Here is a 14875-nt window from a genome sequence, read left to right as displayed (position 1 = left end):
ATGTTAATTAAGCACTCACAGACTACACCCATATCTGAGTGACTATCAAGGACCCTGCTGATGCTCCCATTCTCAGACTCTCCTTGGCCCAGAGCAACTTTCACAGACACTTCAGCTAGAAATCCTGCACTATGACTTTGCTGCACGAGCCTCCACGGCAAAGGCAGCACAACTTCTTGTGACCTGACATCACATAGCTCCATTTTACTGTGTTTACTTTCCTCCCACATCCAAGTGCTTTCACTTCCCCTAAAAATGGCAGCCCCTTGTTAACTTGGATATTACAGTAATAACCGTGTATGCCTTATTTGCATTATGACACAGGCCAGTCTAACGTGTTTAGACATCCCCAGGAGTGGATTAGTGCACAGATGGAGCACCACACCTATTGCTGTTGTTAGATCTCAGTTCTTTCAAAGCACCTGCAACTAGGTCCATACAGGAACTGAACAAGGTTTCACGCTCCCAACTCTTCACCCATTTTTGTTCCTACATAAGGAATCTGCCCACCCTCCTGTCCCTCTTCTGAGACCCATCATCTTCCTCCCTCACTTCAGCGAGAATGACAGGATTAGTTCACATAATCACAAACACTCCAGAGAACTCTACTTAACGTTCTTAAGCTAAGTCCTTAGCATTAGTTCAGCAAAAGGATTTTAACACAGACAGCAAGGTAAACACATTTTTTGAAATCTTGATTAAAGTCAGTTATGCAAATCGGCTTTCCAAATGTGTTATATACTCACTCTAAACATTCATTATCAAATAGCATTTAATCAAAAACTAATCTAAAAAAAAATAAGGTGCTACCAATAGAGTTGGAAATTTTCAGAAGACAACTTTAAATAGAAACCTATGTACACCTAACAGCACGCCCCGGTTTCTCAAGGCTTCCAGAAGTTACTATTATCCACTGTGCATTCCCAACAATACAATACTTCATGTCTAAAGTCAGTTCACGATTTGAAGTAATTAAAAATGTAAAAGTAGCCGGAACAGATGTTCACAGATTCTGCTTTGTCATAGCTAATTTCTCCAGAATGCATCTGCCAATGCTCCAATCCAGTCACAGAAAAACAGTAAGCTGGAGTTCATAGCAACCATTAATGGACTTCTATTTGGGAACTACACCAATGAGGGAAAGCCTCAGAGTCACTGATAACACAAAAAAACCCTATATATCTATGTCCTTCAGGGGGACCCTTCCAGACATTAGACTCAGATTTCATGCACTTGTGCAATCAGGTGTGTTTGTCTACATGGGGCTGTAGTGATGACAGTTCCAGAAGAGCTGCAATATCTTCATCTTACAGTTATGTCAGCCACCACACTTTTTTTCCATTTCTTTTCTCTACCGCTACTTTTCTATGGAAACAAAGAGTCAGAAAGTACAGTTAAAAAAAAAAATAATTTTTAATTCTCGCCTATTAGCATCAAATCTGCATAAGACAAAGTACAATTCTGCAATTTCAGTGACACAGAAAAGAAACAGGTACATCTTTAAACATAATTCATTTCATTTTGAAAACTGTCAGAAATTACTGGAATGGGTTAAATAGCATTAGGACAAAATATTTAGTAAAGTTTATGAAACCTGTTCTCAGTGTTTTTAATTTTCTTTAAGCTCTTGAAAACCTGAGAGAAGAATTGCAGTTTGCATTGACAAATTCTGGAATTTGTTTTCAGTATATTGTTAGCAAAGACCTTGTTTTCATTAGCTGCAGAGATCTAGTATGAGTATTTCATAGAACTACAAAGGAAGAGTGGACTTGTGATGATCAAACTTGACAGATAAGAAATTCGGGGTGTTGCCCTGGCAAGAAGTAGTACAATTTTTCCTGTGGAACAATGTAGTTTTGTTAGAGAGAACTTTATTGGGACTGAGACACCACCTCAACACATGGGGAATAATTCAGTATTTCCATGATAAATGTGAAGAGCAAATAATGCTAGAAATGTGCTTTGAAGATATAACTTTATTACAATACTGAATTATATTGAAAAGTCAAATTAGTTTCTCCTTCCCCCTCCTTCGAAATTCTATTATTCTAAGAGCTAAAACAACAGGAGTAAAATATCTTGAGAGAAAGAAAAAATAATTTTTTTCCTTCAAATCTTGAATAAATATCAGCAACTCAGTATGTCCATTTCCTGCAAGACACAATCCTGAAAACTAAATCAAGACATAGCCCACAGCGCCAAAAGCTCCAAGTTTGAGCTCATGAACATCTAGCCAGATGTGCACAGTCATACCTGAGAGAGAAGCCTGACAGGACAATGACTCATTTATTTTAACTTCCCTTTACTCTCCCTTTACTGTCTTGATATCTGTCCACATACAGGTAGAAGAGGTTAGACTTCAAAACATGGAATTTTATTGGAAAGAACGAAGGACAGGGCTCTTGCTGTCTATGATCAATTGTCAGCAAGAAAGGAGAATGATTAAGACTTCCTTTAAACAGTACTAGTAAATAGCTTCCCAGATGGTGAAAGACTGTTGCAAGGTACACACAGCCTAGTTTTCAGAGTACAGCGGAAACCAAGGTGAGGATTTCTAATCTGTTTGCTCATACTGTAAGGATCAACCTGTAACTTCAATTGAGTTTTCATGGGGCTTGAGACGTCACACTGGAAACAGGAGGAAAGGTGCAAATACGTGAATCAAGATAGTTGAACTGATGCATAAAAATGATGATGTGATTCCTTTACTTATTTGTATGTCTATTTTAATTTTCTGGTTTTAAAATACATTTATTTATTCCCACATTTCTTCATAGCAACTCTGCAATAAAATACTGCAAAATAGTAAACTGAAAAAGTTGTGGTTAGGTCCTTACACCATACTACCAAGTCTACATACAGGGCCACACAAGACAATGGACAAGATTTAAGCGTTCTGAAGTCATATGCTACTAGTATTAAGAAGCCTGTCTGAGAACTCCACAACAACCATATGCAAGATTGTTCTCTCTTCTATGCTATACTGAAGGTTTTCTTCCTCATTTAGGTGCCTTGAGGATCTACAAAGTTTCTGGATACAACATGATGAAAACCTCTACAAAACAAACTCCCTCTTTACAAACCTGTAAAATTTGCCTAGAGAGGATGCTGCACTTTGGTGAATATGAGTATAACCTAAGGAGACATCTTAAGGAGATAACACCTGAATTTACTTCTCTTTCTCAAAGTAATAATGATATAGGGAGGATCATGCCTGTTCATCTTCCCTATCCTCAAAGTTATTTCAAGCACTCACTAGAAAAAACACTTGTGTGCCCTATTTTCCAAATGAGTTAAGCATATTTTCTTGCTTTGCCTTCAGCATAGAGGAAGAAAAGTCTGATAATTGAAACAGGTGTTTTCTGTCCCAATTTATTACATCAAACAATGATGTCACTGTAATACTATTCTAACACTACTATATATAAGTATATACTGGACATCAGAAATGAGCAAGATAAAAAACCCCTGTTCTTCACCATAACAGCTTATGACAACACAAAACAGCAAACTGAATAATATCTTCAAATTTTATTAATTTTAGGGAAAAAAAATCTAGATGTGAAATAATTTTAAGGGATTTAAGCACATGTCACCAATTAAAAATAAAATTAAATCTGGGAAACCAATCAGAATTATACTTGAAAAAAATTTACATAAACTTTTTCCAAGAACAAGCAGGGGAGTACCAGAATTTTTATTTATAAGCAGACAGTTACAGAAATAATTTCAACAAGTAGAAGAAAAAAAAATACTAATCAGATACTCTGTACAGAAAGGCTTAGGATGGTCAACTACCCTCCCAAACAAATGGACAGAGCTTTCTTCTTAGTCAAAACTGGTATCAAATAAACCCCCCCAAAAAGGCAAAAATTAGTAAAAACACTCTCTATATTGGCAAAGAGGCAGAACAGTGATAAAACAAACACAGGAATCACCATAGATGCAGTCTTGTGCCTGGTACAGTGAAGAAAGCAAACAGCAGAAACTCTTCAAATAAAGAGGACTGCAATGCTTATTTTGAAGGGAACAGATGAGGAAAGTATGAGAAAGGACTGTTACAACATATCTGCTGAGATTTCAATTTTAAAGTTGTGTCTCACATGGGAAAAAGTGGCCATCATTTGAAGCCAAATATATTTTATAAGCTGACAGATGTAGAAGCAGTGATCAATAACAGCCTGGAGGTCTATACATCACACTTCAGATATCTGCAAGTGACGGCTAGAGAAGTAAACCAAGCAGCAGAAGATTTAATTCACTACACGTTTCCACTGAAAAAAGTTTCAAACTTCTGCTGTCCAAAAGACTGAAAACCACTGGTTTAAATCATTATCTTTACAAAAAGACAAATAAAGGATAACAGTATACATCATTTTATATTAATCTCACTGAATCAACTTCACCCATATTTTACCAACCCTTCCTTAGACTGCCAGGGAAATAAGATCACAATATTGACAGTTTTGTGGTTTTTTTTTTTTTTTCTTCATTATTTTACTTATTGAGTTTCAGCCTTCACAACCTTCCCTTTTTTTTATTTTATATGACACAGGCACTGGCAGAAAACTGTACATGTGCCTTCTTTTACACTCCCATGGCTCCTACCAGTGTCTCCCCTAGGTCAGCATTCTACCCAGACAATCCCTTGTCAATGTGGCGATCCTGTTATGAATAAAGAGTACGTCAGAAGCAAACTGGTCTTTGCAAAACTCCACAGGTCTCAACAAGCCATGAATCTCATTTGGTTGGTTGATTAGGTTTTGGTACTTTGCTCTATCCAGCTCCGTGAAGTGCCCTCTACCTCCAACCTGTTACTTTTCTGTGACCTTGTCCAAAAACTGCACTTTCGTGGTTTTCAGCTAAAGCCAAGTTCTGCTCTTTTCAGAGCACATGCCCATTGAAGATCATTGTTACTGGTACTACAGAAATTTGCAAGATCTACAGAGGAAAAGCTCCAGCAAGAAACTAGAACATCAGCTGCGGATTTGGCAATGTGCTCCTGGTTATGGGACTAAAAAAAAACCACCCCCCACCAAAAAAAAAACAACAAAACTGCCATTTCAACAATGCAGGTGCAGAGTGACATTAGCACATCACTAGCAAGAAAAAACATATTGAAATCAATGCATAGCCATGTGAACACCCATGTATCCCAGGTGATTTTTGTAATTATAAATAGAACCAGAATTTTTTTTATTATTATTTCTTAGCCACCTGACTAAGCAAATTCTGGTGAAATCAGCATTACTAAAGTCAGAGTGGTAACATTAGAGACTGGACACTGCCAATCTGTGCACTCCCAGCTGTTTGAAAACCAAAATATTCATAACTAACATACATTAATGTTTTATTTGCACTGGAAATGAAGTAAAATAATAATACACTGCAGATATTTTATATTTTGTGAACTCCCTGGTAAGAATGTAATGGAAAAGAATAGGTTCTTTTCCCAGACAGCCTCAACAAAATAGGTTATAAGAAGAGCAAGGGAGAGTAGAGGATGGCCTACAGAAAAATTTCCCATGTAAAAAAAATATTTTTTAATTCTCTACCAATAAAATTACCAATATTATGTTTCCAATTTCTTCTTTAGAGCACATTGCTCTACATTTAGTGTAATGTATTTTAATGAATAAGGATTTTCTTAAGCATACTTTATTTTATAATTCATTCCTCAGGCACACAGTAAGACTAAAACTAGATGACTTTACCATTAACTGGAATTCTCCTCATATACTGATACACTGCCTCCAGTTCTAGAGTCTTTCAGTGGAGTTCCATAATGCATGGAGTCCAGAATAAATAAAAAGCCAGCCTAGGAGGGAGCTGCACTTTGACACACGAAAAGTCTGACCGAGGCACAGTGCACTGACTCCCCCAGTCCTCCTCTGCTAACACGGAACAATGAAATTCAAAGGACATGGAGAAGGAGGAAAGGAAACACAGGAGCTAAATATTCTGAGAAGTCTAATTACTGTAAGCTGTATTTTAATTTACACAGAACAACAGACATAGGAGGAGCAAGTTTCCTGCTCAGAAGGGAAGTGCAAGTGAAATCACTCAGCGTTTCCCTTCTGACAGAGGCGTACTGCCCAGCTTAAAAAGAACAAAGGACATTGGAGACTATAAGCTCTGCACTGAAAAGCCCCTGACAATTCTGCCATTGGATATATAACAGATATAAACCAAATATATTGCTATGGTATAAAAGCAGTTAGAAAATTTCTGTGGCTTTGCCATGAAAAATATAGCAGAGCCTGAGTAGCTAGGGTCAAGGGTGAGACTGTCCCTGTCTACCAAAGCCAAGGCGAGTCCTTCTACTACCTTTAGCTGGCTTGGAGCACAGCACAGGAAAGGCCCCAAAACATTCTGAGAGTGTCTCAATGCTCAGCTTCCTAAGATGTTAGACTTCCCAGAGAAGAGAGGGCTCTGAGATCTTCCCAATTGTGCGTAGTCCTGATGGTAAGAAATGAAAAAGCCAGACTGTTCTCAGTTGTGCCCAGTGACAGGACAAGAAGCAATGGGCACAAATTAAAACACATGAAAATCCATTTGGACACAAGAAAGCACTTTTTTACTGTGAGGGTGACCGAGCACTGGCACAGGTTGCCCAGAGAGGTTGTCGAGTCTCCATCTGTGTAGATATTCAAAAACTGTTGGACACGATCCTGTGCAAGCTGCTCTAGGTGAACCTGCTTGAGCTGGGGGGTTGGACCAGAGGATATCCAGATGTCCCTTCCAACCCCTACCATTCTGTGAGACTCTGAAATTGTAGGAGCTATGCTGGATTCACAAACAATCAATTATGCTTTTCCACTAGAGCTTTGTAAATCTAAAATATCTCCACTGATTTTATTGACCTACACAAGTTCAAGTATACATTTTTTCCCTTTAAAAATATTTCTTCAGAAAAATTATTTGTGTCCTATTTCTAAATTAATATAAATAATGCCCTTTTTTTAAGACAGAGTTGCTGAAGTAAAAAAATGGTATAAACAGGCAGTAAAGTACAGTGTAATTCATCTTGGTAGTACCAGTGTATATATAATGCTTTTTATCTGTCATTATAATGTGATACTATCATTGTATGTGACTCAAAAGCCTGAGAAAGAAAGGTTGATGTGAATCATTTCAGCATAGAAAATCCAGAAAGCAGAGGCTGAATGGACATCATTCCGCTAAATGCTAAATAACATTCGGAAGTTCTGCGTGCTGACTACAGGAGGCTATAATAAATAACATGGCTCTAGGAAATAATCCACTGTTGGCTATATTCCAGATATCTTTTAGTACTATTCTGAAGTAGTCTAATTTATCTGATTTTTCATATTAAAAAAAAATCTCAAAATAACAAGAGTTTATGCTTTAGTTGAACTTGTATCTTTAAAAAGTCACATATAAATATTTATAAATAAAAAGCACTTGGTCTTTTGTATTAGCCACAATGTTTCTTCTCCTTTACATTCTAAAGTGTGCATTTTTTTAAAAAAGCTATTGCTTCCCTGCTAAAAACTGCCTCTTCTTCCTCCAGTACTGATGGCAGCTCTGCTGCCCTGAGCCTGCTGGCTGCCCCACAGCCCTCAGACCCATGCCATGTCCCAGCCAGCCTGCTGGACCTACTTTTTGGTTTCTAGACTGCCCCTTCTTCTGATTTACTGCAAGGATAAGAAGACGTGTTCAGTCAGCACTCACTATGCTGTTGTTCAATCATTTCTCTGAGCTGCAGCCTCATCTCTGTGCCACACTGAATGCAGAAGCTCCTCCAGCACTTGGGCGAAGGAGGCAGGAGCTGGTATGCCACCCTGCCACTGATGGACATCCCCTAAGGCATGATGATACCACTCCTTCAGCCCGAAAAAATGTTGGCAATTTTGTGAAAAGATGAAACTTAGTGAGCAGCACAGGCTTATGTCCATAGTGCTTCAATCCACCTGGAGAAATGATGAATTTCAGAGGAAGCTTAACCGATATTCCCTAAGTTTCTAGATAAAAATTTTGCACTCTTGCTGATGGTCAATTGCTGTGCAAAGGAGAAAACAGATGGGCTTTTACAGTTCCTTCTCCCTGTGTCAGTAAGCTACAAGCGCTGGAGCTTGCAGAAGAGTGTGTAGCTTTGGGGAAAAAAATCAGTGCATCATGAAGAGCAAGAGGAGAAATCTCCTTAGTTTTAACAATTTCTTACAAATTAAAATTAAAAGTTTCTGTAAGCTATAAAGACAGACCACTGCATCAGAAATCCATGCATAAGAGGTACCATGTCCATATTTGTGGTTTAATTATTTTGTTCAAAAATCCTTTCCAAGTTATGTATCCCCTTTACACACTCTCTCTCCCTACCTGCTAGCAACGGAAGTGTGAGCTGATCAAATACAGCCCTATGCTTCCTACAGTTGCTTAAAATACTTGTGATAGAGTGCGGATTTAGCTACAATGCACCAGAAAACCACCAAATGTCCCGTTTCAGAAAAACGCAAGTCCATGGAAAAATATCACAGCCTGCAGATTTGAACATAATGGTTCAGACTTTTACCTCCACTGAAATCTATTGGGATAGATTTAAATAGTTTGGGATTAGGTCTGTAAGTATCTGCAGTGTTACTGAGAGGTGGACAGTGATGAGAAGAGAGCAATTTCTTCCTGGAGATCAGTCTTCGGTGATGGGAATTATTACCACACCATATCCTGGTACAAAAATCACTTCCGGCCTTAAAAACAATGAAAAACAGCTAGTTTGTTAAAAATACACTGGCTCCATTTAGAAAAAAAAATACATACATCACATAGCTATTGGAAGTGATGCCTTAGTGTTAATACACCGACCAATAAAAATGTTACCATAAAAAGATTTGCTGACCAGGTACCAATTGACTCGGCTACTAAGACATTGGCAGTCCTTCCACAACTCACTTAAAATAAATGAACTCGTCCTTGTACTTCTTAAGCCAAGTCCATGGTCTAAAGCATATTTTATAGGGTCAGTAGAGGAGCTTAATCTCTCCTCGATTCGTATCAGTGCCTATCACCACACAAGGCATTTGTCTCTGCAGAGGAGAAAACAATTTAATGATCTCTTGCACATACCTCCTCAGATAGGTTTCAAAGTGCATTGGGAATAGAAAAGAAAGTAGTCTCTGCTTTCAGCTCCAAACAATTCTCCACAGGAAGCTCCCATTGATCTAAGATGTATGTTGTAGTAGTTGGATTGAATTTTGCATTGAATAGCTTGTCTGCAGCTGAAACATATATCCAACACACTGGCCAATTTACGTGCCTTGGAAGATCATTGCTTCTTTTATCCCATTATGGTTAATAGAAAACACAATGATAATTTGCATGCATTGCCATTCCTTACACTACCAGCATCAACCTTCACAGAAGACAAAACAGAACAAGTTGTCTGAATGTCCTCAAACAAAGGTACGGAGTTAGCAGAGAAGGTCAGGGTTTGGGTCGTTGGGTTTTGGTTTTTTTTTTTTCTTTTGGCTCACAAGCAGAACCAAATTCAAAGCAATATTGTAAAAAAATCAAATCAAATCAAATCTACAACATTCTTTACTAACTGTTCTTCCCTGAACTAAACATTTAAGAAAAACATGAAGAATAGGTTGTGCTATAATTTCTAAAGTGTTGAAAATGTCATCAAATTACATACAACAAAGCTGCGCTGTCCAATATATAAATGCTGGGGTGGGCTGAAGTTCAATTCCTAGGGCTTGGCAGCGTAGTAGGCTCCCACAAGTCTCTTAGCCTAACTGCTTAATGTCAAAACCAGGCTTAAAAATCCAGCACTTTCCATTCCTTTCTGACACACCTGATACTCATTACAGTAACTGATGGAAAGATTAACCTCACAACTTCATCCATCTAAAAGTCGGGTATCTAATCTAATCTCTGTGCTCCCTATATGGTCCACGAAAATAGATGTCCACCTCCAGAAGGCAATTCATTCCCATCCCTTCCAGCCCCCTCTCAGCACCAAGTGCCCTCTGGAGGTGCCAGTCTCTTTCACTGGATATCAAGAGAGCCTAACTGGTGATGTCGATAACTAGTAAAGGAAACACGACATAAATGAAACAGTAAATGAGAACAGGCTTGAAAACATTAGATTACAGTCTGTAATCCTCCATGCAGTTTGAGTGTTGGCAAATGTCATGGCATCACTTTGGCCTGTACCAGTTGCTCTGAAGCAACACTAGGCATGGCTGGGGGGACAGCACTGATCAGATGCCATTCCCAGTCAGCCACCTGGATGCAGATATGCTGTTGGGGGGGAAGGGGAAGAGAGTTTAGCAATGCAGATGTGAGCCACAAGTGCCACCTAGCCCCAGGGCCATAGGACTGTGCCTGTCCTATTTTACCTACTAGTATAAGTGAAGCCACTTCAGATTATATTCCCAAATTCTACATGCCTAAAGCCATGCAGAATTAATCCATCCTCAATCACTCAGGAGGAAAATAAATAAACAAATAAATAAACCCAAAAACCTCGGAAGCCTGCTTGCTGGTCACTGTAAAAGCCTTGAGAGCTGTACGTTTTTACTCTTCTATACCAGTTGCCATTAAATCAGACCCCACTTTTTTCATTTTTGGTGTTTTTGTTTGAACACTGAGCAAAAGAAAGGAAGAAGTGTGGACGGAAGCACTCAGCCCTGGGTGAGACACAGCAATGAGCCTGCCACAGCTCCCACTGCCTGGGCTGTTCCACTCACATGACAGTTTGGCAGAAACAACCCATCATCTGGTACAAGCATCATAAATACCAGGAAGGAAACAGAGATATCCATACATGCTCTGCCTTGAAACCAATACTAAACTCAGGTAAAGAACAGTGTATTAGGCATCACTTTTTCTCAACATTTATGATTGATTATACAATACTGAGGACAGCAGCTCCCTGAGCCACACACCCTAATTAGGTGTTTTCCCAATTAGAAGCCATCTGTGTTTGCTCTACGTAATCTAGTCAAAGGATACATCCCCTGATATTGTTCTAAGAACTAAAAACGTTATTCTCAGAACCTATCCAAATGGAGGAACTCAGCTTTGACCCTTGAGCCAGAATCGTGGTCACTGAGCACACTGACCTCAATCAGCTCAGACCTTGAGCTGAAGACCCCAAGAAGACAGGATACAGCTGGCAAATATATATATGAACTCAGTGACAACTCAGCATTTCCACCAAACTGGCCTGGAGAATAAGTGAGGATCCTGCAACCTCCATTACCTCTAACTTCCACTCATTACACTTTTTCACCGGAATTTAACTACCTTGTCAATGGGACTCAAATTTACGCTCTCCGTCTTGTGGTTCCAGAGATTTGGCCATTTTAAGAGTTGTTTGATTTTTTTTTAAAGGCACTTTAAATAACCTAGATGAAATTATGAATAATTTTTCAAAAGCAATTTTTATTTATATTTTTTGATCTACACATTCTTCTGGTAGGTTGTCAAGAGAGCTATATGCCTGCACGTTAGTTATAAATTGAATTATGTACTGGCATCAAATTAACAACACTGAAAGCTAAAAGGCTTTTTATAATATTAAGAATATCAAAAAGGCAATATTACAGTAAACTTCACAGTGTGCCCTACCAGAACTGTATCTTAATTGGAAGGAAAAGTAGCAACACCGTATGACAAGGTCAGCGTCCGTATGCTCATTCACATTTCTTGACCTTTATCAAGACTCCCAATAAAAATGACTCTGTAAGAAGTCATATGATGTGAGCACTTCACCATTAACATCTGCATAGAGAATTCTCAACTCAATTCACAGGCAGTACACTACAAAAATATACTTCAGAGGATTAGGTTTTCAAACTCTGCCAATCTGGTTGAAGATTCAAACAGAGACTTGAACTCCACACATCTCACATCCCTGAATTACCAATTCCCTGAGCCATCTAATATGCATGGAAATTCTGTGTAGCTGGTTAAAAAAAAAAAGAAAGTATTTGAATTCTCATTTCCTCTCAATTAGAATTAATCTACTTGAGTAAGTTAATAAGGTTTCATAAAATGGGATGGTTTGTGTAACTTCTAACACAATTAAATATTAATAAACTCCTGTGGGAGTAAGATCAATGGAGTACAAAACGTCTTCCTGAATTTTATCTTACAACATGTCATTTTAACCAGTCATATATTTCCCTATACTCTGTAAGAAGTTTTATACAGACGTAGAAGAGTGATGAAACCACACAGAAAAATCTCAACATTTACAAAATAAAGTGTGCGCGCCTCATGCTCAATTTCAAGAATGGATTCCACCGTAGCCCAAAATAAGTAACCATCACATACTCATCACATACACACCCATACTCAAACTGAAATATTATATATAGTCCATCTAGATAGTGATTAACCTAAAATTCTCCTTCTCTGGCCCCTATTTGCAAAAAACCCAACATGCTATAAAACCAAAATGTAATCACCTATCTTAAATGACAATATTAAATTACTTCTATCCAGTTTCCTGTATAATTCTGTCTGACCTTTTGTGAAAGAACATTTCTAGGTGTCTGGTTTTTGCTGGTCTCTTGGGTCTAGTATGAGTTTTCTCTTCCCTTAATTACAGAAGAATCATCATAAATCTGAACTTCCATTTCTAGCACTACAACATAAGGCCGAAAGTACATCCTTCTTGCAATACAGGTGTTAGAAACACTGGTCAAAACAAACACCAGGCAATCTTTCTTGAATTTCTAGCAGTTTGGTCTAAAAAACAGACTATGGAAGTCTGTAGAAAGTTCTTTAAATAACGTTTTTTCTTTTTAAATGTTGATGAGGAATATCTATGCTTAAAAAGCAAAAATAACATATCTAAAATAAAACAAAGTACCTGCACCTAAAAAATTTAAACCTTCTAGTTATCAATTTCTCAAAATATTTCAGAGAAGTCTAAGTTCCCTGATTCTTCAACCCAAATTTTTCATTCCCTGACCAGTTCTTTCACTGACATGTTTACAGAAAGGTTTATTTTCTTTCCAGATTTCAAAATACTCATTAGAAGGAAGCACCACAATAAAACTTACATTGACATTCTTTGCAGCACTTGCCATCCACATACGCCAGGGCAGAGTTAAGCGGGCAGTCAGAGAGGGGGCAAATCAAAGCCTCGCATTGCACAGTACCGTTCTAGAAGAATAAAAAGTGCTTAACTGGTAGTTATATTTAGCAAGAGCAGAGATGTTCTCAAACACAGGAACTTAAAAATCTATTTTTAAATGCAATGAACTCTCTAACAACACCCAAAAAGATATTTTAACATGGTTCTTTTAATAACTGTTAGAACAGAAACTATACCTCCAGAATATCATGTATACAATCTTTTAGAAACGTATGATGTGTTCTTTGAGATGATAATGATCAAAATTTTTTTTTAGAGGCAAATCTATTTGGAGGTAAAACATTCTGCCAATCAGCAGCAAATTGACAGATTAGTGCGAAATAATAACCTCACAGAACAATAGTCTGCCTTCTAATCTTTACAATAAGAGACAATACATTTCTAAAATGCATTTCTAATAATAGCATAGCTACAAGAAAAATCTGCAATAAAAATATATCATGCATTTATCACTAAGTTCAAAGAATTTTAAATCGTTTTCAGCCAGATTTGACACCATGGACTAAGTCTTCTTGTCAACCACAAAACACTAAAAGCAAAATTAATATCCCTCCAGAAATACAAAGATCAAAATCATATTAAGCTTAAGGAGAACCTCTTAGCAAATTATAAGTAGCAGCGAATCAAATCTAAGGTGCAGTACAAACAACAGCCTTTTCACCAATTTCCAATGGCCTTTGGATTATGTATTTAATAAGTTCAAACGGAATTAATGAGTTTTACATGAATGGACAATAACAAAGATGCCCTGGTTTGGTACCTAAAAGGATACTTGCAGTCATTTCTGGAGTTGTGTTACCTTTGGGAATCTTCCATCCACGTAACAAATCTTTTTCATTTGTGATATAACAAAGCATGCATATGACCCTGACATTTTACTTTCTTACTTATTGAGATGTAACCAAAGGCAACCAAAGGGAATCCGACACAAGGGATTTATTAAATCACTTGCTAAGAAAAAGGCTGTATTTATAGTGACAAAAAGCAGGGAATTAATTATCCACAAAGACCGTTTGCAACTCAGTGCATGGGAATAACATGACAGCTAAGTATATTGCATAGCATCTGCATATGGTGACATGAAATATAGGAGAGCTACACACACCGGCACTGCTGAAACAAAAGGAAAATGTATTTATTAATACTATTCCTTAGACTTAGAACAGGTTTTCTAGCACTTTGATGCTACTACTTGGAATACACATGGAAGTTTTCTCATTATTTGACTCAATAAAACTGTAATCAGAGGAAACGTTAAGTGTTCCCAAGTCTCCACTCAAACTGTAGCCATACCATGCAAGTGCAGTTCTTACAGCCATCTGTCCAGGATTCAAACTCTCTGTACGTCATGCCTTTCATTGTGCAGGTCCTTTCACAATAGCACTGATCCAACTTGTTCATCCTCTGCTCAGCTTGGGACAACTGTATTTACAATTCACAAAGAGATTTGAATTTGTAAGTGGTTTCCACATTAGTATAAATGTGATTGAAACTGTCCTCTTTATTGTGAAGTATGCAGATAAGAGAATATATATAGGAAAATGCAGTCAAAGATAATAAAATAATTATTGTCAAATACAATACGATGAAAACCATCAGTCCTTCGCAGATGGAAATTAAGAAGCAAGACACAATGCATTTTTTCTTTCTCTAACATCACGGACACCATGAAACAAAGTGAGTAGGTCAAGATGGGTACAGCCCCTGATTTCTCATCTTTGTATGTGTGAACTGACCAAGAAT

General features: G+C 37.7%; 1 protein-coding gene across 1 annotated transcript in view; it reads right to left on the bottom strand.

The window, feature by feature from the left end:
• Positions 1–14875, bottom strand: part of NELL2 (neural EGFL like 2) — a 150122-nt gene that overhangs the window by 96199 nt on the left and 39048 nt on the right. The window contains exons 8-9 of the mRNA XM_086472416.1: positions 14426–14554; positions 13038–13140 (exon numbers count right to left, since the gene is read on the bottom strand). Of these exons, the coding sequence (XP_086328542.1) occupies positions 13038–13140; positions 14426–14554 (232 nt within the window). The remainder of the gene's footprint in view (positions 1–13037; positions 13141–14425; positions 14555–14875) is intronic.

Source organism: Leptosomus discolor, chromosome 1 (assembly GCF_034619465.1).
Source record: "Leptosomus discolor isolate bLepDis1 chromosome 1, bLepDis1.hap2, whole genome shotgun sequence".
In the NCBI taxonomy this organism is placed as follows: domain Eukaryota; kingdom Metazoa; phylum Chordata; class Aves; order Leptosomiformes; family Leptosomidae; genus Leptosomus; species Leptosomus discolor.
Note: the sequence above shows the minus strand (reverse complement) of the source record. Positions and strands in the feature narration are given on the sequence as shown.